The following is a 26,500-nucleotide window of genomic DNA, read 5'->3' as shown; positions in this document are numbered from 1 at the left end:
TCAATGTGGAAAATTCAATTTTACCCCAACCTAGTCTCAAATTGACCTTGGGATAATATTGATTATATTTATACTGTTTATAGCCCCTTACTCAAGGGTGCTACAGCATGATGGCAGTGGGAATCGAACCAAAGACTTTATGCATTAAAGCATAAGAAAACAATTTTTATTTAAATAAATAAGTTAAATAAATATAAAAAAAATTTACCAGTTTTTCCAGCCACTGCTTTTCCTTTTTTTAATTCTTTCTTGTTTAAATCTTTTGATTGTGGACTCGCGCTTTAATATAAGAATAAATATTTATTATTTCTACAACATTATTTATTATATATATCACTTATGATCTTAACATAATTCACCAAAATTAAATAAAACAAATTTAAACCAGTTTTACTAGGTGGTTGAAACTTTTTTGATATAATGACCATAAACACCATTTTTAAAACACTAATTGACCATAACCATTTTTAAAACACCAATTGACCATAACTATTTTTAAAACACCAATTGACCATAACCATTTTTAAAACACCAATTGACCATAACCATTTTTAAAACACCAATTGACTATAACCATTTTTAAAACACCAATCAACCATAACCATTTTTCCTAATATAAACTAATTCATCATTAGTTAATTAACAACCACAAAAACACCATAAAAACATAAATGTCTACCATTCATTTTGTAAACACCATTTAAACACCAACTTACCATATCTTAGGCTCCTCTGGTACACTAAGAATGATATTCTGGTCATTAGGATCAAATTTAAAGACTGTTGGTTCGGGAATATGATCCATGTTTTGGTCGTCCCATATTATATCCTTCTCCCAGTTCCCGTAGATTAACTCATAATTATCGATTGGAAAGATTGAACTTACTGTCTTATCATCTTTATCTGTAAACAATAATCTTGGTTTAAACTAATTGAAAATAAATAGATTTTGAATTTAAATGAAAACAAAGAATGCTGACTAAAGATAAAAATACCTGTGTCAAAACTTAAACTGGGAACCTTAAGGACTAAAGGGTTAGTCAAAGTTAAATTAAAGTTTAAGTATTGATAAATAATGAAGTGTTAATAAAATGATAAAACATAAATTATCGCAAGCTTTAAAATTAAGAGTAATTCTAACAAATAAGAATAACAATTTAACATGAATTTTAACAAAAAAAAACAAGAATTTAACAAAAAAATTTAAGATTTATTTAGGGGAAAATATATATTATAATTTGAACAAAACACAGTTGTGATGTGATTTTTAAAATATATTTTAAACAAAGCCACGTAATATGGTTTTTAAAGACAATGTTGGTCAAGATATTTACAAGCTCAGAAATGGTTGTACTGGATTTTCGCACAGCTACCTATTCCTAATGACATGTCAGATTGTATGACTAATGGTATTTTGCATGACACTACAAGTTGCTTTTATACCAACAAAAAATAATGCCATTTGTGGTTTTTAAAAAGTGTTAAAAAAATATATATTTCTTTCATACATAACTTATAAAATATTAAAACAAAAAACTTTTATAACTTAAAAACACAATTAATTTAATTGAAAAATAAAAAATTAAATTTGAACTTTATCCTCACTTGTATCCTTGACAACAGCTGAAGGTTGTTCAACTTGTAAAGTAAGAGGACCTCGAGTGTTAGGAATTCCACCGTGTGGTAGAGCAGTTCGTTGTGTGCTCGTTGGAACCCAACCTGCTTGTGCTGCTCGATCAACCTTAACATTATTATTATTTCAATTAAAATTTCCACAAAAATTTTTTTAATTTTTAAAATTTAAAATTTTTGTGGAAATTTTTTATTTTTAGACACTTTCAACTTGAGGTTTTACTTACCCGATGTTTAAATCTTTCATCCAGATCTGGTGCTGTTAAAATGCTCTAAAATATAAAAGATCCTTTAATATTACTTTAACTTTAAGATCCTAGGTTATATATTTTATTGAAAAAGAGTGTGCAGTTTTGACTTGTTTTTAAGCTAATTGTAAACACCAGGCTCAAAGGTAAATAGTGTGGTATTGGTGCGGCTTGAACCCAAAACCTTTAAGCTTATAACCAAATGCCATAACCAGTATATTATTCTTTTGGGTTATACTACAAGGTATTAAAATTATGTGTATGTTATTTTACAGTTTTTGTTTAGATTTTGTACAATAAACAAACATTAAGTAAGTTTTAAGTTGCTTAACTTAAATAATTAGTAGTTGTAACAAAGTTTATTTTTAATTTTTTTGATAAAAACATACACATGACATTTTGAGCAACCGATAACCAGTAGCTCCACAATAAATAAAAGTGTTTACTTTAAAGTGCCTACCTTTCCAATCTTATGTTTAACATCCTCAGCGTTCCAAATAATATCATCCTCCCATCTTACTTGTGAGACCATGTAGAAATGCTCTGGTGTTGGGAAACTTGGATCGTTTACAACATTTGATGTTCCATTAAAGGCATCACTCTAGTGAAATATATTAAATAAAACTACTACTGTATACTAGATGTTAATGAAGATATAGTGTTGTAGTTAATACACTTGGCTTTACTAAATGAGGTCCTTGGTTTGATCCCCACTGCTTTTATGCTGTTAATACTTTGAGTAAGACGCTATAAACGGTATAAACTTCTGCTGAGCCAGCACCTAATCAGGAGCATAATTATTGGCAATTATAATCTATAATACTCGAAACTGCCACAGGCAACTAGAGACTGGGTCGGAGTAACTGATGTTACTCCATGTTTAGGTCATAAAGTTGACCTCCCACATTAAGGATATAGAAATATAAAACAATTTAAAAAAAAATTAATATTCAATATTTGTATTTTCTTACCCCTGGTTCTTTTAGTTTAAACCCATAATCGAACCCAGCCCCTGACTCAGGAACCCCAAGCATATCGTACCACAAAGCTGCTGGTCCGTACCTCCATGCTGGTATTTCTGCACTGGTTTGCTGGTTGCTGGTGGTTTGGACTTCTTTGCCTTTCTGGCGCGGTTTCATTGGTTTCAACATGGTTTGCTGGTAAAGAAAATGATATTTAAAATAAAATAAAAATTTAAAATAATATAAAAAAATAACGAATCATGAACAGCAACAATATTCACAAATAATTAAGATATATTTATATGTGTATGTCAAATTTTTGGGTCTTTAAACTAAATAAAACTGCTGTTTGTGGTGTGCAGGTAAATTATTGTGGGCAAAAATTAGTTAAAAATTGCATTAATATTATGACAATCAAACTGTAGCCCATAGGTACAATATGTTGGTTCTTTTAAAAAAACATTTTAATTAAAAAAAAAATGATTTAAAAGATTAAAAAGTTCTGTCTAAACTTAAGTTATTTAAAAAAAAATTCACATCAAAAATCTTAATTTTTGATCAAACCTCTTCATCTGATAAACATTCTTCTGGATCAGGATCCGAGAGCTCAGGAGCAGTCCATGGATGACTCCACAACCCGCTTCCTCCTGCTACTTCATCCTTGCTTCTCTTTTTCCTCCTCTTCTTACAATTTCTCCAGATATTGGGCATTGATGAAGAGTTTTTACCTCCGAATAAACGAAGAAATCTCAAAACCTGAAAATTGTTTCAAATTTTTTTATTTTGAAAACTTAAAAATTTGATCTAAACTTAGTGAGCATTCTACCCACAAAAATACAAATCAATTATTGAAGTTTCTTTTCAATTTATATGAACTGTAAAGTAGTAGTAAATTTGGTCAAAACTATCTATCTATATATAATAAAGCTTAGTGGACGTATGTATTTACAAACTTATAAAATAAATATTACTGCCATTTGTGGTAAGTAAGCGAAAATTGCAGGCAAGTATTATTTGTGACCATTTTGCAACAATAAAAATGCTAACCGTAAGACAGGTTATCAGCCATAAAAATAAAAAAACTAATTTTAAGAACTTTGAAAGTAACAGAATCCAAAATTTTTAAACTTTTGGACACGAACACCTTTTAGCATCTACACTTCTGTTACAACATAAATAACAATATCAAAATAAATACCATACACTATGTACAGCCCATGCAATATACTGGATCAAATACATTAAATCTAACCCATTCAACTTTATACCCACTGCTCTATACCTGACTTGGTCGGAACTCTGGGAAAACTTTCCTAATATCACTTTGATTGATTTTCTCCTGGAGAACAGCTAATCTTTGGCTGAAGATTTGTTCCTCTTCATGTTGTTGTTGTTCCTGGAGTAATCGTTCCTTTCGACGTTTCTTACGTTCATGTTTAGAAAGTCCTACAAAAAAGTTACAAAGTTAAAATTGATCTAAATTAAATTATAAGTCTATTAATCCATTTGTATTACAAACAATAATAAATCAATCAGAAAAGAATCTTACAAGAATCTAACTTTAAAAAAAAATAAAAAACTTGTTGTCTAATTTGCATTACAAACAATAACAAATCAACAAAAAAAAAGAATTAAACTAAATAAAGATTCAAAATAAATTTAATGCAAACAGTTGTTTTTCAAACTTTAAACAATCTATGAAGCTTAATTGGCAAAATATGGTAAATTTTGTCAAGTATTAGTTGAATGTTGCTACCATATTAAATCCTGACCAAAGAGCATGCCATCAACTAGTTGTAAAAATATGTATTTATTCTTATTAAAAAGCAACATTAATAGTTTTAAAATGGCAAAATCCATAAAGGTGACAACAAAAAAAAATTATTTACAAGCAGTATAGAGCTTATTAAAGCAATTAGGATGTGTATAATAAAATTTAATTGTTTCTTCCACCTACCTGATATTTTCTTATCATGTTTGTGTTTGGTTTTTTGTTCAGAATCTGATGAAACTTTTCTATCAGGGGATGAACCAGAAAGTCTGGTTGTTCGTGATACAATTGATGGAAGAATAATTCCCCCTCCTTCATTACTTGAGTGAGATTTGGTGGAAGATTTTGAACTAGAATTAAAAACAATTAAATTTAATCTAACATTTAGGGTAAATTATTGTTAATGGTAAATAAATATACATAGGTCACTAAATATAAAGGAGCTTAGTGGACAATATATATGTCCTATTTATAGGCTTGCAAAATAAATAAAACTGCCATTTTTGGTGCGAAGTAAAATTTTGCAGGCAAATATAAGTTGAGAGTTGTGACTATATTATGACCAATAAAACCCCAACCCTAGGCAAGTTATTGTTTAGTAATTTTCATTGCAAGTGTAAATATATTGTTATGTCTTTATTAGAAAGTTAAACCTTAGCCATAAAATTCAGTAAAACAAGGACCTTAAAGCCTGGGTTCGATTCCCAGTGATTTTATGTCGAAGTCAGTATTACTAAAGAGTTACTTAACCATTTAGAGTTTAAATTAATTTGCAGGTTATTATATTTATGTAAATTTAACACCAATTTATATTTTTTAATAACTTACTGTGAACTGGAGGGTTTCTTAACTGCTGAGATTCCATAAATATCACCTGTAACAGTTTAATAAATTCATGCTCAAAAAATATTTTTTACAGATATAATTCCCATCGACCTAATTAAGCTATTCTATTAGGTTTGTTGTTGTTTTTTCTCTAATATAAAAAGTTGTCAGCTGCCAACATTTAGACAATTTTTTACCTTTATTTGTTTGTGAATCTTGCAAACTTCCATGATCTTCAGCTAATTCATTTATATTTGAATAATCAACTGCATCTGGGGCTGCTTTTATGCGATGATCTTTAAACAAAATTTTTATAACTGTTAAAAATTTTTGTATATAAATTTATCCTTGGGTAGCCGTCACATAGAATAACATAAGTTATTCAGACACAGTCTTTTTTACAGTTAAAATATTATTAAGCATAGTTTTTAGCTCAGCAGGAGATCAAATTGTTAATAGCGCTATATAGAAGCAGTGGAGATCAATCCCATAACCTTATATAGTCGGGGTCTTGGTTTGATTCCCAATTCTTCCTTGTAATATATATATAATTGATAACAACACAAAGTTAGTTATAAAAAAAAGTTTTACTTTTTAAATCACATAAAAGTCTGAACAAATTAGACCACATATTAAAATTTTTTTGATATTTAAAATTACCTGATATTAAACCAGAGAACATAGATCGAGGTTGTTCTTCCTTAGTTAACTCATTTACAAAGTCTCCTAACCCAGCCAATGCTGTCAATTGTACCAGATGACTTTTGGATTTCTAAAAAATTAACAAAAAATATTTTTTTATCAATAATATATACTTGATAAGTAAAGGTCGACTTCACGATTTTAACGTAAAGTAACATTTGTTACCCTAACCCAGTCCCAAGTTGACTTTGCCAGTTTAAGATATTATTGCTTATAATCCAGTCTGGAAAGTATGGCAGTTTTCGACGAGATCTCGTGCGTGCAAGCGTAAAAAATGGCGTGACCGCGCGTGCACGCGTACTACGATTTTCGGTCTACGCGTTTACTCGTGATTTATGTTGGTGTGCTTTACTTAAATCTGGCTTAAATATACAAGGCGTCAGCATTGCGCGTGCACAATTTTTTTAAAAAACCAGGCGTTAATTTCGGGCGTGCATTTTTTACACCGAAAAAAATCTCGTGCGTGCACGCTGCCCTACTTTCCAGACTGGCTTATAATTGCCCGATAATTAATCTGACAATTGGTTTTTGGCTCAGAAAATATTTATAACGTTTAAAGACTATTATTACTCAAAGGTGCTACAGCTTAAGAGCAGTGGGGAACAAACCAAGAGCCTCATAATGTAATTTAAAAGTTTAACCCAATTCAAAAGTTTTTTATTAAGAATAAAACATAAAAATGAAATCTTACATCATCCAAAACATCGTTTTCCAAGTTTCCATGTTTGTCGATGTTTCCAAACATAAAACCAACCAATTCATTTGAAACATTCTCACCGTCGGAATCACTGTCTGACATCTTTAAAATCTGCAATTTCCGTAACCTATAATTTGTCAGATTGCACTGCTTGCCAAAATTGCTAAACTTATACAGTGCTTAATCTATTAACAAATTTAAAATATGATAAAAAAAAAGTATTAGGTTCAGGCAATAAAGTGCAAATATCTGCAAAAAATAAAGGAATTACAAAGCTAAACTAACTTTATTTATTTAAATTAAGCAACTAAAGTTAATATAAATAATCAAATAAACTAAAAAGTGCTTAATTAACCAAGTTTAACTGCTTTTTATTTTAAAAAACACGTGGTTTATTGAGAAACTTAATTTTTGTTTACAAATTTAGTTTTTTGGGGCCTTGTGTAAAATGCGGAGTACAATAGCAAAACGCGGACTCATTATCTTAATTTACGGACTCTTTCAAGTGACGTCACCGAAATAATATGTCACTGTATTAAACCTAAACATAAATTGCAATTTATATTTGCTTGTAGGACTTATAATAAAGCCTATCAACACAGGATTAACAATTTTTACCGTCACAGTTTTCAAGCAATTGAACAAGACGTAGCATTTTGGAAATCAAGTGAGAAAACTAAGAAAAGATCAGAAGTTTCTACGAGACATTATTCCATTTTATTGCATTCATCTGCTAGCCTTAAAAACTAACTATTCATCATTTTTCTACAGTATAATTAAACCTAGGCAGTTTTTTAGACTTCTTGATATATTTAAAGTTGGTTTATCTTGGCTAAGAACAAAAAAAAAACTTAAAATATGTCAATTTACAACCTAAAAACGCTGCATGTAGTTTACTACAATCATATAGGCCAGAATTGTTAGTAAATTACCATTTTACCTGCTAAAAATGTAATTTTAATGGATATTCAGCCTCAAAAAACAAAATTTTTAATTTTATGATTAGCAAACAAATTAAGCCTTCTGATTGGTTAAAATGTGTCGGTTTAAGAAAAAACGAGTTAGTGAGATAATAAAAGAAACACATAAAAAGAATTGAAGTCACAAATACCAATTTTGTTTGCCGCCGTTTTATATTTTCAGCGCGAAATTTTATTTTAGTTTTTTTATCCTCTTTAGTTTATTATTTTACAATAGTAATTAACTTTAAAAACTAAATTTTTAATTATATGTGAGGTTAATATATTAGATGGTAGCAACTTTTTAGTAAGAACACTTGCTACACCACACATGAGGTCGTGGGTTCAATCCCCACTGCTCTCATGCTGTAGCAGCCTTGAGTAAGGGGCTATAAACGGTATGAACTCCTGCTGAGCCAACTTTTAATCAGCAGTATAATTATCAGGCAATTATAATCTATAATATTCCAAACTGACAAAGTCGACTTGAAACTGGGTTGGGGTAAATGATGTTACTTTATGTTTAAGTTGCGCATTCGACTTTCCCACATCGAGGATAAAGATATATACAAAAAAAAAAAATTAAAATGTACTGTTACTTTTCATGTTATATTAACTGGATTTTTATTAATTGAAATACCTAATTAAAGGGTACTACAACATGGAAGCAGAGAGGATCAAACCCAGTCTTTTAACTAGTAAACCTAAACATTTTAACCACAAAACCAAGCCACTTTTAACTTTTTATAGAATAGGTGATTTAAATTTATTTTAAGCCAATATAACAATTACATGAACTATAATTAAGATGCAATATTTAATACAACATATCGATATTGTGAAGTATTAGGTGGCCTTATTAGCGCAATAATACCTTCATTTTTAACATGTTCTGCTAAAAATTCTTTTAGCCAAATATTTTCACGTTGAATCTTGATTAAATTAAGAAAATGGTTGAATGATATAAATCCTATTCCACCACCCGATGCATAACTGAAAAGAAAATCTCCCGATGTTACAAAACCAATGATTTTTCTTGAAGGAAAAACTTTAAAATCGCTTGGTTTTAAAACTGGATTCTTTTGTGTTACATTCTTTGATTTTGCCTTGATTTTTGCCTCCGATTTGGCCAGTTTCCTAAGAAAAAGAATACAAAATCAGAAGTTAACAAAAAAATAAACAATAAGATTTAATATTTAAAATATTACAAAGGTAAAATGAAAGGGAAATATTAGCAAAGGTTTTAAGCAACCTGCAAAACTTTTATCTAATAAGCAAGTTAACTATCAGGTAATTGAAATTAATGATATTCTAAACTGCCTAAAGCAACTTAAAACTGGGTCAAGGTAACAAATGTTACTTTATGTTTAGGTTGCAAAGTCGACCTTCCTACATCGGAAATAAATGTGCAAAAAAACAAAACCTTTTATATTTTTAATCTGTAAATAATTGCATTAAAAAAAAATCGAATGAGTTTTAAATAACCTGATACAAAGAGTAAAAAATTTAAATCTAAACTTAAAACCCAATAAATTTAACATGAAAACAATTAAATGAAAATCCACAAACACCTTTCTTTTCTAAATGGATCCCAATGCTTCGGTTCCACAGGTCCTTGACAGTTTGCCAACCCCTTGCCATATGGGTCCTTAAACTCCCTTTCCAGGGTCACTATGTCATCATATGAGGGTGAACAGATCATTGTTTGCGGGGTTGGAGCCCCTTTGTTAAGTGGGGTAACAGTTACCCCTATTATAGTGTTGTTTTGGAAAACTAGCTGATGGGGGTCTAAAACGTAAAGATTTGTTTTTATGTGTGATTTGAAATGAAAGTAAAAATCAATATAACAAACTACTATATTTTTGTATCAAGAATTGTTTCTTAAAATGGAAATGGTTAAAAGCGTTTTCTACATGTGTGTGTGTGTGTGTATTTTACTATATATTTGGTTGGCAACTATTTATTCATTTGATGGCACCCTTAAGCACTTAAAAACAACTTAGCAGAGATTAAATTATAATGCCTAATAATATCTAATTGCTGAAAAGTATATATGCCTATCTGAAATTGCCAAAGTTGACTTAGACTGGGTCTGGGTAACAAATGTGACTTTATGTTTAGGCTGTAGAGTCTGCCTTCCCCAAGAGAGTTAAATTAATACAAAAATGTTTAAGTTTAAAGAAATTTAAAAAAATTACTAATGTTTTACTGTTACCTTGCTAAAAATACAATTGAATTTACTCAAAACATAAAATAACAAAAGTTAAGGCTTGTATGAATGTAAGCTTACCAGTTAACTTTCCTTGTAAAAGTTGTTTCAACATTTCTAGTTTATCCAAATCTCGTAAAACTTTGATTTCCATTTCCTTATTTTCAATATCTTTATCAGACTTCAACTTTTTCGAGGGAAGGTCTTCTTGGTTGTTGGAGTCAAGAGTTCGTTTTAACAAATTATTTTCATCATTCTTGTTAAAGTTGTTAGTAGTTAATAGAATATTTCCAGAAACTTTAACATCTAATGTTTTACTTTCTTCTAGTTGCTGTACTTGTATATTTGATATTACATCAGCTTCTTTAATTTTAGCAGAATCTTTTTCAATATTTTTATTTTCCTCAACTTCATTTAAACTAAATTTTAAAGTGTTTTCTTGTGCAGTAGTTGCTGATATTTTAGTCTTTTTAATCTGATCACTATTAGATCCATTTTCACACTTAAGTTGAATCTCATTAGTTGTGGTATTATCATTTTCATTAAAACTTGTTACTACATTTTGTTCCCCATTTAAACCTGTGTTAAAAGTTTTAAACAGATATTTCCAATCAGGAGCAAAGGGGAAGGGAGATCCAAGAACGCTGTAGTTTGGTCTTTTCGCTGGTGGTTTTCTACGAAAAAAATATATTAGTTTTATATTTAAAGCATTTATTTTGTTTTTATCTGCCCTTAAGGGCCGACTTAACAGTCTTAACATAGAGTTACATTTGTTACCCCGACCCAGTCTCAAGTTAACTTAATGAGTTTGGAATATAGTTGATTATAATTGTCTAATAATTAAGCTGCTGATTGTTTTTCTAGCTCGATAAAAGCTTGTGCAGTTTATAGTGCCTTACTCAGAGTTGCTACAGCAGGAAAGTAATAGAGATTTAACCCCAAACCTCTATTGTGAATAATACATTAAGTTTGCTAACATATTTAAAGACTCCATACAAAAAATCCTTGTTTAAACAGTAAAGTTAAAACAAAATTTAAAAAATTTTTAAATTTGTTAAAACAAATAACAAAAAACGAATAAGATAAAATAAAAACAAACCTGTAATAAGTTTTAACATTTTTATCCTTTTCTTTATTCCACCAATCTTGTCCAACTTTGGTATTGGGATAATCTTGAGGAAAATTATAAGCTTTGCATTCCTATGGAAATAAATTAAAAAAATTTAAAAACAACTACATATAAAGTTACTTTACTGTTTGTGTGTACTAGTGGTCACTTGACTTTACTCAACATGAGGTCCTGGGTTTGATTCCCAATGCTTTTATGTCAGAGACCATAAGTAAAATGCTATAAAAATCCCAAAACCAAACCGTAGGTTAAATACACTCAATAATGTCACAAACTGCTAAAGTTAACTTTAGCAGTGAAGGGAGGTGGCAACTGTTACCTAATTTGGGGCCTCAAGACAACCTTTTTACATTAAGAAAAAATATATAAAGTTTTGTGCTAAATTGACTTTAAAATCATTGTAAAATTAACTCAAAAATGTCTTTTTCAGCAATACTGAAGCTAGATATAAACAATATATAATTAAACTAATATTAAGGATAATTGAAAAAATAAAACATTAATCCCCACCAGATGGCAGCGTTCAGTCTCCCTTATTCCACCAGCATGGGATCTGTGGTAGATAAATGGAACCCAGAACCCAGTTGCCCACTTATGAGGAATGATGAGGTCCCATCCTGAAGCAAAGTGGGTCGGGGGACCGGAATGAACTGAAGAGATTTCTGTTTAAAATTTTATATTTAATTTAGTTGTTTACTGTTAAAAAAAAAAAAAAAAAAATTTTTAAAGAACTAATTTATCCTCTATGTGGGCCTTAACATAGAGTAACATTTGCTACCTTGACAAAGTCTCAAATTAACTTTGGCAATATTATTGATTTTAATTGTTCAGTAATTAATCTGCTGATTAGTTTTTATTTACTGATTAGCAGAAAAATTTTACAGCCTAAACATTTTGTGATGGTGATGTTATAGTTGGCCCATAATAAGTTTAATAATAGAGATTTGGCTTAGCAAAAGTTTGTGCAGTTTAAACTGTCTTATACAAAAGCATACCAACATGGAAGCAGGGGAATAAAACCTAAGACCTCATGTAGTAAAGCTTAAGACTTTTAACCACTACACCATGATATCGATTTTATCATTTCACACATGATAAAATTAATAAAGTTTTTTGTTAAGATTTATATATACATATATAAGTTTGAATATTGAAAGGTGCATTTTTGAATTTTAAAACTTTTGTTAGTTACAAACCTTTTGCATTTTTAAATCCCGATCTTCTCACAACAATAACAGGGACTGAGGTGGCAATTTGGGTAAGCACTTTTTTATCTGCAGAGAATTTGTTTTCATTTCTTCGAGTGCTTACTATATGGTCAGGCAAACGACTTTCTGCTACCTAAAAAAATAATCAACATATTTAAAAAAAAAATTATTATTAGTTTTTTTTATATTTAATGTACTTAAATTCAAATATTTAAATTAAAAAATACATGACAAAAAAAATTCTTTAAAATTTTTTTAGAAACTTTTGTCTTTCAATAATTCTTGCAAAATTTTCAAAATGAAATCCATCAAATAAATAAATTAAAAAAATATATAACCAAAACAAAAGTTTTAAATCAATTAAAATTACAGTTAATATTACCTGATCCCTAACTGACGTGTCCCACAACAAAGAATAGGTTGAGGCATCAATGATATCATTGACTTCTGTATTGATGACCATGTCATCTGTATAAAAATGCTTAATTTACACATTAAGATTTTTTTGGTATTATGATAATAAAAAGTTTGCTAATTGGACATTGTAGGTAATATGTAAAAACTAAATTTTCCAGTATTTTTTAAATTAAAATAGACATTTTTGTTTTTCAGATTTATATATTTTGATGTCGAAAAGTTTACTGCATGGTCTAAACTAAGAGTAGCATTTATTAACCTTGGCCCAGTCTTGATTTAACTTTGGCATTTTGAGTGTTTATAAATGATAATTTTCCAATTATTAATCAGCCCTTTGTTTTTGGCTCAGCAATTTTGTTGGTTGAAAAGTACTTATGCATAATAGTTGTTGGAATCAAATCAAGAACCTTACATTGCATTACTAAGCATTTTAGCCACTGCACCCATGCACTTTTTTTGTATATATCTTTATCCTCGATGTGGGAAAGTCGAATGCGCAACTTAAACATAGGGTAACATAAGTTACTCCGACCCAGCCTCGAGTTGCCTGTAGCAGTTTGGGATATTATAAATTTTAATTGCCCGGTAATTATGCTGCTGAATAAGTGCTGGCTCAGCAGGAGTTTATACCGTTTATACCGCCTTACTCAAGGGCGCTACAGCATGAGAGCAGTGGGGATTGAACCCACGGCCTCATGTGTGATGTAGCAAGTGTTCTTACCACTTCACATGCTGCTGGTAAACTGATACCAATTCACTTGTATTTTTTAAACTGATACCACTATTCTTTTATGTGTTTATACTAAATTTTTGAGGGTAATTACCATTTCTTAAATTACAAAAGAAAACAAACAAAACACAACCTGTTGTTTCTTTAAAAGTTGGCAAAGTTTTCTGTAGTGGTAAAGTAAGGCGAGGATCATTAACAATTAGGGATAATATTGCCCCATCTTGTGGTTGAGTTTGTGGATTGTTTCCCACCACTTGGCTGAAACATCTTTCATGTTCAACTGCGAATATAAAATGTTATTAACAGTCAGGTAGTGTGGCGAACCGGTCATGGCGTCGGACTACGAGCCGAAAGGTTTCGGGTTCGAGCCGCACCAACGTCACACTATTCGCCCTTGAGCCCGGCGTTTACGGATAGCTCAAAACACATCATAACAGCACACCCTTTCCCAATAAAAAATATAAAACCTATCACCTTAAGATGATATCAAATTACAAGCAAAAAGGTGTTAGGTTTAGGCCCCAGCAATGACACACTATTTGCCTTTGAGTCTGGCATTTACAAATAGCTTAAACATGTCGCAACAGCACACTCTCACCTGATTCAAATACAAAACCTATCATCTTAAGGTAATATAATTTAAAAAAAAAATAAAATTATTACCTTTCATGATGGAATTAAATTTTAAAATTTGTTTTTCATGTTGGTCTTTGTTTTTATTTAACCAGGTTTTGATATCACTATTATCTGTTTCGACTACAATACAAAAATTATTACAAAATTAATAAAAGTTTAAAAAGAATTTTGGTGTTAAGAAAAAAAAAAACAAAAAAATTTTAAAAAGTTAATTAAAAAACTGACTTAGTTTAATTTTATGAGTTATTGTGAAGCACATTAAATACCTATTTGATCAGTAATAAAAGGTTTAAGTACTGATAACATTGTAACACTTGATTTTGGACCAGTTAGTCGAAAACGAACCAAACTGTCAGAAATATCTCTGTAAAAATCATTTTATTATATCATTTTTCTTTTATGTTTCTTGGTTGTTAGGCTTTACAACCTAGACCCTTTCGTTTGATTCTTTTATAGGGCTTTTAAAAAAACGGCAGCATGGTGTAGTGGTAAGAACATTTGCTATACCACACATGAGGTCGTGGGTTCAATACTCACTGATCTCATGCTGTAGCGCCCTTGAGTTAGGTGAGATATATGGTATAAACTCCTGCTGAGCCAATACCTAACCAGCAGCTTAGTTATTGGGCAATTATAATCTACAATATCCCAAACTGCCAAAGTCAACTCAAGACTGAGTCAGAGTAACTGATGTTACTCTATGTTTAAGTCGTTTTCCACTTTTCCACTAGTGCATTTGCAAATTTTATATGCCTATGAAATAAATAAAACTGTTGTTTGTGGTGTTAGGGTAAATTATCATAAGCGAATCTAAGTTAAAATTTATAAAAGTACCTTATTTCAATATTGTTTTCTTTTATATTTTCCTCAAGTAATTCATTAATTTCCTTGTTCAATAATGGATTAAACCACAACCAGGCTACTAAAGTCTTATCTACTAAACAAAAATAAAATATATCATACACTTAACCGGCAGCGTAGTAAAGTGGTAAAAACACTTACTACACCACCTTGAGGTCGTGGGTTCAATTCCCACTGATTTCATGCTGTAGCGCCCTTGAGTAAGGCGCTTTAAACGGTATAAACTACTGCTGAGCCAGCACTTAATAAGCAGCATAATTATCGGGCAAATAATACTCCAAACTGCCACAAGTAACTCAACTGGGTCGGAGTAACTGATGTTACTTTATTTTTAAGTTGTGCATTCGACTTTCCCACATCGAAGATAAAGATATGTACAAAAAAAAATTTAAATTATTTTTAACTAAAAATCCCACTAAACTAATATTAATTTAAAACAGGATTACCTTTTTCAGTTGCTTTAAACATTAAGGTAGCAGGACCCACACAAACATTTTTATTTTTTTCAAAAATTAAAATTTTCGTTTCCAATTTTCCTTCCAACACTTCAGGAGATAAAATATTATGTTGTTCGCTATGTAGTGTGATGTCACAGATAAGTTGACAAACATCAGTTTGTTGTCCAATCATCTGGAGACATTTCAGGTAAGAAATATCCTACACCAAAAAAATTTTGTTTTATTTTTTATTTTTACAAATTAGAGATTTTTTATTCAGATGTGTAAATTTTCTCTAAAAATTCTGTGTACAGCAAGAATGCTAAAGCATGCAACATGTTATAGAGGTTATAGCAATAAGCTTCACTACATAAGGTTATGAGTGTGATCTTAAATGCTTTAATGTTGTAAGGCGCTATAAACAGTATTAACTCTGCTGGGCCAGCACTTAATCAGCAGCTTAATTATCGGGAAATTATATTCTATAATATCCCAAACTGCCAAAGGCAACTCGAGACTGAGTTGGGGTAACTAATGTTACTTTATGTTTACAATGTAAATCAAATACAATGTCTCAAGTCACAGTTTAACGACAGGTTAGCAGTGGGAATCAAACACAAAACTTATGGTATTGTCATAATTAAAAAAAAATTGCTATAATTAAAAATTGTTATAATTAAAAAAAAATTGTCATAATTAAAAATTGCTATAATTAAAAAAAAAATTGTCATAATTAAAAATTGTTATAATTAAAAAAATGTCAGAACAAGGGATTGAACACGTAACCACAGGTATTGTCCATTTAGCACATCAAACAAATTTTACTCACAATAATAAACTTATGGTCTTACCTGAATAAGACAATGCTTGGTCACTGCTCTGTAGCAACTTCTAAAACTTTTATCGTTCGGAAAAAGGGGAACCCGGGAATCGAACCCTGAATATTGAGGGTCAGTAGAATCACTCATGTGAAACCTTTTTGCATGCCACATATGAGTCTCTAACCAGCCTTGCTTGCCTTTAAAATTATTTTAAACATTTTTTATTAAAAAAAATAAAAACTTACTACCATTTAATTATTTCAAGTAAGTTAAAAAATGATGTGTATAGAGATCAAGTTTTACTTTTACATATTTTTTTTGTATATATCTTTATCCTCGATGTGGGAAAGTCGAATGCGCGACTTAAACATAGAGTAACAACAGTTACTCCGACCAAGTCTCTAGTTTAGTGTAGCAGTTTGGAATATTATTAATTATATTTGCTGATAATTTAGCTGCTTATTATCTTTCAAGATTAATTTTTACCATTTCTTTTTGCATATTCATTTTGTAGATTCAGTTTTCTTCTTCGTTTTTTCCGACAAACATCGCTTTGATCCTTTTTCTTTAATTTAAAAATAAATTATTTGTAACATAACTGTTAAAAAACCTAAAAAGATAAATTTCAACTAAAGGTATTTTGTGATCATTTTAACATTTCCAAATATTCAAACAAAAAATACTAATTGGACCGTTTGTACTTCACAGTTCTTAAAAAAAAACTGTAAAGTACGGGATAGAATACAGAATTAGGTAAGGCCAGAAGAGAATTACCAAGAACCACTAAGTACAGAAAGAGTTAAAAAAGTACAAGAAAGAGTACAAGAGGAAATTGGTGAGGAACTTAAATTGCTAGAAAAAATTAGGTAGGACCATAAAGCACAAACGTTTTTCTAAAAACCGTAAAGTACAAGTGATACTACTAATATAATTTTTGTTATATTTCACCTCATTCTGCTCATTATTTTGCTGCTTGGCAAGGTTTCTTAATCGTCGTGGTAACCTTTTTATATTATGGGATGCAGCTCTTCTACGAAGATGGCGAGGTAAGACCTTAAAAATTTAATTTTTAATTTTAAGTTAATGCTATTAATCCATCATCCAACAGAAATAAATTCGGTGACAATGTTAATAATAATATTCTTTAAATTTTTAAACCAATAAATTTATTTTGTATTTTAAATTATGATTTTTCTCACAAATTTGTTGTTTTTTGATAGTTTAAATAATTGCATTAAAATTAAACTAATTAATTTTCACCTGAAGAGCAGTTTTTGAACCTGAATGGGACTTGATTGCAGTTAACATTGAACTAACTTCTTTCTCACATGCATTTATGTAATTAAACACTGTAATAGCTTTGATAAATAAAAAAAAAATTAAATGTTATATATATATACAGAGTTAGATATTTTATAAAAATTTTACAATAAAAAAAATCATTAAACATAAATAGCCCGGTGTTAGTAATAAAAAATGTAAAAGCACAATACTTATAGAGATTTTGCCCAAATTAACACAATAAATGCTTTAGAACATAACTGTTTAATATTTGTATTGGGATGATCAATACATTTATAGTTTGTTAATTGTACATTTAATTTTTACTCACTATTATTAAAACAAGAAAAAATAAAAAAATATTTTGTTTACAGTTTCAGAAAATAATTAAATGTTGTTCTACTTAATGATATCTCTTAAACAAATTTGTCTAAATCTCACCTCTTGGTATCTCTGTTTCATTTCGTTCTTTTTCAGGAAGAAGATCTTTAAAATAATCTGATTGATCCTCTGTAAAGAATTAGTTTAAAAATTGTTAATTTTATTACAAATCGTAGCATAGAAATAAATAAATATATATCAGTATAAGGTATTTTATGTTACCAATTATTTGCAATGATCATATGACCGTTGTATTATCTAGTGTTGCAACTTATTTTAGGTGGTGTAAAAACAGCACCAAATATAATAAACAATGAATAAAATTGAACATAAAAATACTCACCTTTTTCTAGTGTTATATTTTGCGGTTGATTTTTCATTCGTTTTTTCCATTTCTTTAATTTATTTTTAGATTTTTGATCGTTTTTAGAAGTGGATTGGTCCTTATTTTCATCTTTAGGTATAAATTTTAGAAAATAAATTTAAATAACGTGTTAGTTAGTTAAGACTTAGGAATATATATTTAAAAAAAAAGAGTTTTTATTGAAATTACCTTTCTTAGTTTTTTCTTTAGTTTCCATTCTTTTAATTAGCCTGACTTCGAATTTTGCAAAGCCAAAACTCGATTAAACTTATAGCTAAACAGTTTAAAAAAATTAGAGTAGCAATAACTTGAAGATTTTTGTTTAATATTGTAAAGAAAAGTTTCGTTTGACTTTTTTTTAGTTTTGTTTACAAATTATGTAACACGTGGGATTTGCATGAGTGAATTTAATAAAATATAATTTTTTGATACTATTTCGTCAATTTTTATACTTCAAATTCTAATAAAAATATGTTTTAAATTATATTTTAATATTTCAAAATGTTTTTGCGCGTTTAAAGTCGTTAAAATTGTTTTTAATTTAACAAAAAATGATGTAAAAATGTCATGCGCATTAAGTTTTCTTATTTTTCTTTCAATTTGTTTAGTATACCTGAATAATTTTTTCAGAAAATTTAAATTTGTAAAATAAATAAATTTATAATTGTACTGAAAATTAATATATTTTCAAGCCATGTCATTTGGCAGAAGAAGTCAGGTTATTATAAATTTTTAAATATTTTTATATTGATTATAAAACATACATTATAATTTGATAAAAGTAAATTTTAAAGGTCTGAAGGTATTTTATTTTATTATTTGTGTGTTTGTTGTTAATGTGTATTAACTTTTATGGTCAGATAGTGCATAGTACTATTCATTTAAAATAAAACTATACAACTTGCTCTTTTTAACCTGCCAATTTTAAATAAAATGTTAAACTAAAAATTGTAGTGCCCAAATGCATTCAACTTAACAAAAATGTAAATTAAAGTCCTCAGCATATAACACTAACAAGAACCATAAAGTTCAAGTGTTCCAAAATTTATTATTTAAAATCTAAAAAGGCATCAATGTTAAAATATGAAGTCTGGTAGTACATTAACACAGTAGACTTGTACTGTATAAAACTTAATGTAATATCAATAAATTATATTTAATTTTTTTCAAGCAATGGGCAACATTTGCAAGAAGTTGGCACATCATCAATGTTGATCGACAGCCAGTAGGTGGAGCTGCTGCGCTTGTTTGTAAACACCTTGAAGGTCGACACAAACCGATGTATTACGGAAATAATGATTGTGGAGATCACGTTGTTGTAGTTAACTCTAAAGAAGTTGCATTCTCAGGGAACAAATGGGAACAAAAACTTTATATTGCTCACAACAGGTTCATTTTGTTTGTATATATTTATCCTTGATTTGTAAAGTCAAACTTACAACCTAAACATAGATTAACATTTGTTACTCCAACCTAGTCTCAAGTTATCTGTGGCAGATTGGGATATTATAGATTATAATTGCCCGATCATTATGCTGATGATTATGTTATGGCCAACCAGAATTTAATACTACTTCTAAATTAAGGATCATGCACTGTGGAAGCAATAGGATTACTATTTACTAAAGGTTTTTACGGTTTAATTTTTTTTTAAACAGGAGAAAAAAGGGAAAATTAGAAATGCGAGCTTTTGAAATTCACCAACTTGATCCAACATGGGTAAAAATATTTAAATAAACTTTTAATGTCAAAGCACTAATGAGTCTAAAATTATATCTTACATTTATTAATTTTTTGGCAGCACTACAGGTTGTAGGTTCGATCCCAACTATTGTTATGCAAAGCGCTATTACTGGTATGAACTTCTGCTGAGGCAGTTTAAGACTGGGTCAAATTAATTAATGTTACGTCATGTTCAGGCAGTAAAGTAAACTTTCCCACACTAAGGATAAAAAAAACATAAAAAAACAACTCACCTTTATCTAAATTTAATTTATTTCAAGTTACTATGAAACAAAGATTTAATACCAACTTCCTTTTTAGATAATAAGAAAAATGATTTATAGCCAGCTTTCTAAAGTAACTTTAAGAAGAACTATGATGACCAGGTTGCATATATTTGAAGATGAGGTAAGTTAGAAAAACTAAAAATCTTAATTTCTATAATCAGGATCAAAATATTTTGTTTTTAATATCTTTAAATTTTTTAATACAAGGGAGGTTCAACACTACCAATAATCACAAAAAATCTAAGTTAAAACAGATGCGAATAAAACCTTTTAAATATATATTTTATCCTGTCCCTTTTAGTTAATTAATCAGCTTTGTTTAATTATGAATTTAATTTAGATTCGAGCACTACTGAATATGTATCTTACATTATAAATGTTAATAAATACCTATAGTAGTTAGCACATGTTCACTAACAACAAAAACTTTAAAATCAATGTTATTTTGTTTATAAATAAACAAACAACATCACTCTTTCAACCTAATTAAAACCTGTACAACCCAGGACTAAGCTGGGGTAACAAAAGTTCGCCTTTATATTTATTTAAAGCAAATTTTCACAACAAATATTTGAAAATGAACTTTGATTTTTAAACCAAAAAGTTGACAAGTTTTACAAAAATTTAACTTAAAATTTTTTACAAAACTTGATATTTTAGAACGTTCCAGATGAAATCATGGAGAATGTAACTTCAGTAATAAAACCTTCAAGAAGGATTCCAAAAACAATTTTTGATTACTCCCAAGAAGAAATAAATTCTTTTCCCCGACTTTGGGAAGCGTAAGTTCAATTTATAATTAAAAAAATTAACTTTCGTGTATTAATAAACTGTCTAAAACTTTTAAGAATTAAGAAATTAGGTTTTAAATTGTTTTATTACGTTATTGAAAATTTTTTATGATCATTTTAGGCCTCCGGATTTTATAAAAGATTAAGAAAATTGAAAGAAAAGAAAAAATATGAAAAAAATAAGACATTTATTAAAAACTACCACTTGTCGGTAGAACAACGAAAAGTGAAAAGTTTTTGTCCCCACTTCTACAAAGTTTATGAAATGTTAAAGTCAACCAAAATTAACTTGTTGATTTGAAATGGAAATCATCAACTGTTGAATAAATGTGACCTTCATTGCTTAAGAAATCTAAAGCTTTTCTGTGGAGCAAATGTTATCAGTTATTTATTGTGTGCTATTTTAAATAAATCTTGAAAAATTTACATTGTAGTTTTGTTTAAATTACAAAAAAATCAGAAAAAAATCAAAACTTGTTTAAAAACAACCTTTTTTATTTTAAAAATGTGAGTTTAACCCAAAAATTATTATTACATATTCACAATTTGCCTGAAAAAATATGATTTCTTTAAACAACAATCTTATGTTTGGAAGACTTCACTACAAGAGGTACTGGGTTCAATCCCTAATGCTCTAATACTGTAGTACCCTTAAGTAAGGTGCTATAAAATGAACTATCACCAAAGTAATTATTGGCCAATTATATTCTATAATATTCCAAACTACCAAAGGAAACTCGAGACTGGGTCAGGGTAATTGATGTTACTTTATGTTAAGATCTGAAGTTGACCTTTTCACATCGAGAATAAATAAATATGTAAAAAAATTGCAAAGTTTAAGTTAAACCATTTAGAAACATTGCTTACTTGATCTGGTTGATGTTAAGTCCCTTTAAAGTTGATCTTATTTCGTCAATACTCATTCCTTCAACTGATTGACATCCTTCAATTAACTGCCACACCTGTGTTTGTACTTGGTCCATTCCCATGTTGTTCGGGTTGTTTGTTGAAGATAACCCCGACATGCTGTGATCCATCATCATACTGGGCTTCTAAATATATTAAATACTATGTTAAGTTTATTATAAAAAGGTAGTGGGTTTGGATAAATTGTAATTTTGTTGGGTTACTTACAGGACTACAATGAAATTTGTTATGTTAAATTCATTAGGCTCTAAATCGTATTTTGTTCCTTGTGAAGTGTTAATTCAATACATAAAGAATAAACTTAACAATTATGTGTTACACATATAAAACAAATCTAAAGTTTGGAATAACTTGCAACCATTTATAAAATATTTACTTTATTATAGACTAGTTTTCTTAACTTACTTATCACAAAAACATTTTTTATTAGAAGTATTAAAAAAATGAAGAATTATAAACAAACCTGGGTTGTATTATTTTTAGCTTCGTTAGTGAGTTTATATTTCATACATTCAAGAATATGAACCGTTATTTCATTCATATCTTCGATTTCTCGCACATGTAGAGCATTTAAACTAATAGTTTTCTGTAAAAATAACAAGCATCGGGTAATAGATAATATTTAAAAGAGTTGATTACAACTAAATATTAAGATTATTGTCATCGAAATCAGGGAGTGTATGAAATGTTTTTAATTTTTTTAAATATAACTGACAAAGGCAAATAAAAGTAAAAAACTGTCAGTAAATTTTTTTTTGTATATATCTTTATCCTCGATGTGGGAAAGTCAAATGCGCGACTTAAACATAGAGTAACATCAGTTACTCCGACCCAGTCTCAAGTTGCCTGTGGCAGTTTGGGATATTATGAATTCTAATTGCCCAGTAATTAAGCTGCTGATTAAGTGCTGGCTCAGCAGGAGTTCATACCGTTTATAGCGCCTTAATCAAGGGTGCTACAGCATGAGAGCAGTGGGGATTGAGCCCTCGACCTCATGTGTGGTGTAGCAAGTGTTCTTACCACTACACCACGCTGCCGGTTTACAGCAAATTATAAGCTTTCCTGTGTTTTTAAAAATGCAAAACTATGGCTTTAAACAACACAACTTGAAAAATTAATCAACTTAAAAAATAGAATCATGATAAATAAAAATTAGTTCTCTAATAACAAGATTAGACAAAAACAGAAATTAAGCCTTCACTTTAAATAAATCAACATTCCAAGCCAAACCTGAAAACTTCTAACTTGAGCAAACACTCTGATCACAGATCCTTCCTGAAAGTTCTCGTTTTCATTTACCTCCATATCTTCATCTCCATCAAATGCATTCCTGTGTTACAAAACAACAAACATAATAAAACTTAGTTGGCGACTTTGTATTTATATTTAAATCCCCTCTATGAGCTTTCTTAGTTGGCGATTTTTATATAGGCCTAAATATTTAAGTCCACTCTATGGGCTTTCAAAATATAAAACATGCAATTTGAAATGTGTGGGTAAAATTTCACAGACTTATGTAAGTTGTGACTATATTACAACAATTAAAATATAGCCATTAGGTTTGGCAATCCATTATTTATTTAAATAAAATTTTTTTTTTTAAATTTAGAAATGTAACATATATTTATATATCTTCAACAATAAAAGAGGTAGTTTTAACATAAATGCAAACCAAAATATATTTTTTTAACAATTAAAAAAATTTACCAATGTTTAACGGTTACAGCTCCTGTTGCATCTTCTACCATATAAGTGTTACAAGTCTGACTCTTTTCAACCGACATAATAGTTCCAACCAGCGTGACCTGGTTGACCTCATTGGTGCCAAGGTGGAAGGTCGAATCATCGAAGGTCATTTGTGCGACATTAGCTGCTGTAACAGGTGCAATGTTCTGGTATCGGAATTTCTGTATAAAAAAAATTTAAAAATAGTTATATATATTTTAAACATAGTGTGAAACTTCATTAAAAAATAAAGATGATAGCCTGCTCCACAGCCAGCATTTTTATTGTCAGAATATAGTTGGAACTTTCAACTTATATTTGCTTGTGCTAGTTCACCCGTGCACCACAAATGGCAGTTTTATTTATTATGTGGGCCTATAAAACATCCACTAAGCTCCATAATACTTTAAATAACAAAACTTGAGTTTACATAATTTAAAAAAAAACAGTGTATGCTAGAAAATTTTAAACTTTAGGTTAATTTATTTTATTAATTCAGTTTTGTTCACCTTTTTGTCCCCACCAGAAGCTGGGGAAGCGAAACCTTCTCCTGTTGCAAATCCACCCCCTCCAAATCCACCCCCACTGTTAAAACCTTAACCAAAGTAGTTATAAGGTTACCATGCTAACTTTGTGTGATATGTAAAAATTTAAAATATATAATTCACCAAAAACAAGTCAGCTAATGGTTAATGCACCGTCGAAATTAAGAATATTTTGTCAGTTCGTTTAATATTGTTAAGTTGTTTTCTTTTATCTTTATATATTAAGTTTACAAGTGTAAAATAAAACAAAAAATGTCAGATTAGTTATTGGCTTTACTGCACGTAAGCAGTGGGAATTGAACCAGGAACTTCACGTAGTGAAAACTGCTTTATCTACCACAAACAAACATTACACCATGCCGTCAGTCTATGTATAAGCTTTTAAAATAAAAGTAAAATGAATATTTAATTAAATTAACTAACCTGATCCTTTTGGGTTGTTTTGAAACATTTTTTGCCGTGAAAAATTTATTAAAATTCAAAAAAAAACTGACGATAAATAATTTGTTGATAACTTATGCAAAAATTTTATTTTCGCGGGAATTTTAAGGGGTTGCCAAATAAATTTAACAAAATAAAAAAAAAATAATTACAATTAAATAAACAAAATCTACTACCAAGTAAAAACATTAAATAATGCTTTTTTTTTTATTTTAACACAATATAACCATAATTTACACAATATTTTTTAATTAAGGTAGGTCTTTTAACTTTCTTCTTTGTATTTTTCCAATTCCAATTCTCGGCAGTTTTTCAATAAAAGAAACCCCACCTTCCAACCTCATATGATCAGCTACTTCCTCGTTGTAAAACTTTATTATTTCATCTTCACTTAAACTGTTATCTTTTCGTACCACAAACGCTTTCGGGACTTCCATTAAGGTCGGGTGTTTTACACCGATTACTGCGGCTTCTTTTACTTTCGGATGCCGTAGAATTACAGCCTCAATCTCGGCCGGAAAAAGAGCATAACCCCTTGAAACTTTGATCATTTCTTTAATTCGATCCACAATGTAAATAAATCCATTTTCGTCGATATGCCCAAAGTCCCCCGTTCGAAACCAACCCGCCGCATCCTTAGCTAAATTATCATTACTTTCAGCATTAAAGTATTGCTTCATTATTGAAGGTGTTTTAACACAAATTTCTCCGTTCTTGCCATAACCTAACTGCTTGCTATCATTAACGTCCACAACTTTGACATTAAAATTTGGTACTAAATTCCCAGCACTATTAAAAGGCGAGTTTTTAGCTGTTGTAAGCGATATTAACCCAGTTTCAGTGGAGCCATACATAGAGGTTATAGCGATTTGTAATTCCTTCGTTCCCTTTTTTAATGTATGAACTGGTATGGGCATACCGCCTGTGCAAATATATTTCAACGATTTCAAACTGTCTAGTTTTCCTTGATTAATAACTTCCAATAAAAGTGGGGTATTGGTGTTAAAAACTGCATTGACCTTATGATCTTCCACTAATTCGTTAAACTTTGCAAGATTTATCTTGGGACAAATTAGGTGTTTGACTCCTTCATGTAAAAACAAGCATACAAACGTAATAGCCGCTTGATGGATTCTCGGTATTGTTGTCATGGCAACGTCTTAAGATGTCAACTGCGTAGGAGAAAATGAAGTCGAAATTTGGGAAACTAAACTGTAATTGGTGTGAACTATGCCTTTGGGTTCGCCCGTCGTTCCGCTGGAATGATATACAAATAAAGGGTCGTTATGAACGTCTATATCAACTTTAAATTTAAGAGAAGGGCCATTATTCCCTTGTTGTTGCTTTAGTAACACTAAATTATCCCAATTCCAACTATTCTTAATCGTTTTGGCGCGATCCTTAAGCCCGACCGGTAACTGCAAGGCTGTTATAAGGTAACTAGATTTAAACGTATTAATTTGTTTAACTAGCTCATCGTCATTAGCTGTAGGACTGCAGAATTGACCTACTGCACCACAAATTGCTGTGCCAAGTAGTAAGGAAAAAAATTCCGCTTGAAACGGTAAAACAAAGCTGATAATATCACCCTTTCTCACACCAAGATCATGAAGTAGATTCGCGTAAGCTATTGTATCATTCTGTATTTGCTTAAATGTATAAGATTTCTTTCGAGCTGGGTCAACTAAAACAATTCTATTTCCATATTTACTGATACCTTCCAATAGAAAGTCTGCGAATGGTTTTTCAGGTATTACCGCATCAGGAAAGGTGCTGCTTATAATCATATTCT

At 29.7% G+C, this 26,500-nt stretch overlaps 6 protein-coding genes across 7 annotated transcripts in view; 1 reads left to right on the top strand and 5 right to left on the bottom strand.

Annotated features, from left to right (window-relative positions):
- Positions 1 to 7,014, bottom strand: part of LOC145763326 (transcription initiation factor TFIID subunit 1-like) — a 32,765-nt gene extending 25,751 nt beyond the window's left edge. The window contains 13 exon segments of the mRNA XM_082574755.1: positions 209 to 279; positions 717 to 903; positions 1,606 to 1,741; positions 1,860 to 1,904; positions 2,341 to 2,481; positions 2,852 to 3,037; positions 3,407 to 3,598; positions 4,125 to 4,288; positions 4,800 to 4,963; positions 5,442 to 5,487; positions 5,636 to 5,734; positions 6,099 to 6,210; positions 6,832 to 7,014. Coding sequence (XP_082430881.1) covers positions 209 to 279; positions 717 to 903; positions 1,606 to 1,741; positions 1,860 to 1,904; positions 2,341 to 2,481; positions 2,852 to 3,037; positions 3,407 to 3,598; positions 4,125 to 4,288; positions 4,800 to 4,963; positions 5,442 to 5,487; positions 5,636 to 5,734; positions 6,099 to 6,210; positions 6,832 to 6,939 — 1,651 coding nt within the window. The 5' untranslated portion in view covers positions 6,940 to 7,014.
- Positions 7,015 to 8,531: 1,517 nt separating this feature from the next.
- On the bottom strand, positions 8,532 to 18,605 carry LOC145754996 (ribonucleases P/MRP protein subunit POP1-like). Of its 2 annotated transcripts, none has more exons than XM_082571185.1 (19): positions 18,460 to 18,605; positions 18,250 to 18,360; positions 17,967 to 18,035; positions 17,505 to 17,602; positions 17,193 to 17,297; positions 16,731 to 16,809; positions 16,275 to 16,441; positions 15,433 to 15,643; positions 14,960 to 15,062; positions 14,392 to 14,489; positions 14,153 to 14,245; positions 13,623 to 13,769; positions 12,725 to 12,810; positions 12,331 to 12,475; positions 11,645 to 11,796; positions 11,105 to 11,205; positions 10,087 to 10,679; positions 9,368 to 9,584; positions 8,532 to 8,933 (listed from the first exon to the last, which is right to left on the bottom strand). In XM_082571185.1, exons 1-19 carry the CDS (start codon positions 18,485 to 18,487, stop codon positions 8,600 to 8,602), a joined length of 2,937 nt encoding a protein of 978 aa, XP_082427311.1. In that variant the 5' UTR covers positions 18,488 to 18,605; the 3' UTR covers positions 8,532 to 8,599. The 2 variants fall into 2 exon arrangements, with proteins under 2 accessions (XP_082427311.1, XP_082427319.1); XM_082571193.1 differs by having other exon boundaries at positions 14,960 to 15,059.
- A 286-nt stretch (positions 18,606 to 18,891) lies between these two features.
- On the top strand, positions 18,892 to 21,489 carry LOC145753743 (large ribosomal subunit protein uL13m-like). The gene is made up of 6 exons (XM_082570185.1): positions 18,892 to 18,988; positions 19,442 to 19,659; positions 19,929 to 19,989; positions 20,314 to 20,400; positions 20,940 to 21,061; positions 21,192 to 21,489. The coding sequence occupies exons 1-6, from the start codon at positions 18,965 to 18,967 to the stop codon at positions 21,214 to 21,216; spliced, it is 537 nt and encodes a 178-aa protein (XP_082426311.1). The 5' UTR covers positions 18,892 to 18,964; the 3' UTR covers positions 21,217 to 21,489.
- Positions 21,052 to 24,797, bottom strand: LOC145753734 (replication protein A 32 kDa subunit-A-like). Its single transcript, XM_082570173.1, has 7 exons — positions 24,691 to 24,797; positions 24,232 to 24,317; positions 23,705 to 23,904; positions 23,228 to 23,327; positions 22,461 to 22,583; positions 21,938 to 22,122; positions 21,052 to 21,433 (listed from the first exon to the last, which is right to left on the bottom strand). Exons 1-7 carry the CDS (start codon positions 24,716 to 24,718, stop codon positions 21,355 to 21,357), a joined length of 801 nt encoding a protein of 266 aa, XP_082426299.1. The 5' UTR covers positions 24,719 to 24,797; the 3' UTR covers positions 21,052 to 21,354.
- Positions 24,798 to 24,959: 162 nt separating this feature from the next.
- On the bottom strand, positions 24,960 to 25,987 carry LOC145742369 (putative 4-coumarate--CoA ligase 2). Its single transcript, XM_082560153.1, has one exon. The coding sequence runs from the start codon at positions 25,857 to 25,859 to the stop codon at positions 24,960 to 24,962; it is 900 nt and encodes a 299-aa protein (XP_082416279.1). The 5' UTR covers positions 25,860 to 25,987.
- On the bottom strand, positions 25,869 to 26,495 carry LOC145742358 (uncharacterized). Its single transcript, XM_082560142.1, has one exon. The coding sequence runs from the start codon at positions 26,493 to 26,495 to the stop codon at positions 25,869 to 25,871; it is 627 nt and encodes a 208-aa protein (XP_082416268.1).
- Positions 26,496 to 26,500: the final 5 nt, after the last annotated feature.

The sequence above is a fragment of the Corella eumyota genome, chromosome 1, assembly GCF_963082875.1.
Source record: "Corella eumyota chromosome 1, kaCorEumy4.1, whole genome shotgun sequence".
Taxonomy (NCBI): Eukaryota; Metazoa; Chordata; class Ascidiacea; order Phlebobranchia; family Corellidae; genus Corella; species Corella eumyota.
The sequence above is the reverse complement of the archived record's forward strand: the minus strand, read 5'-3'. Positions and strand labels throughout refer to the sequence as shown.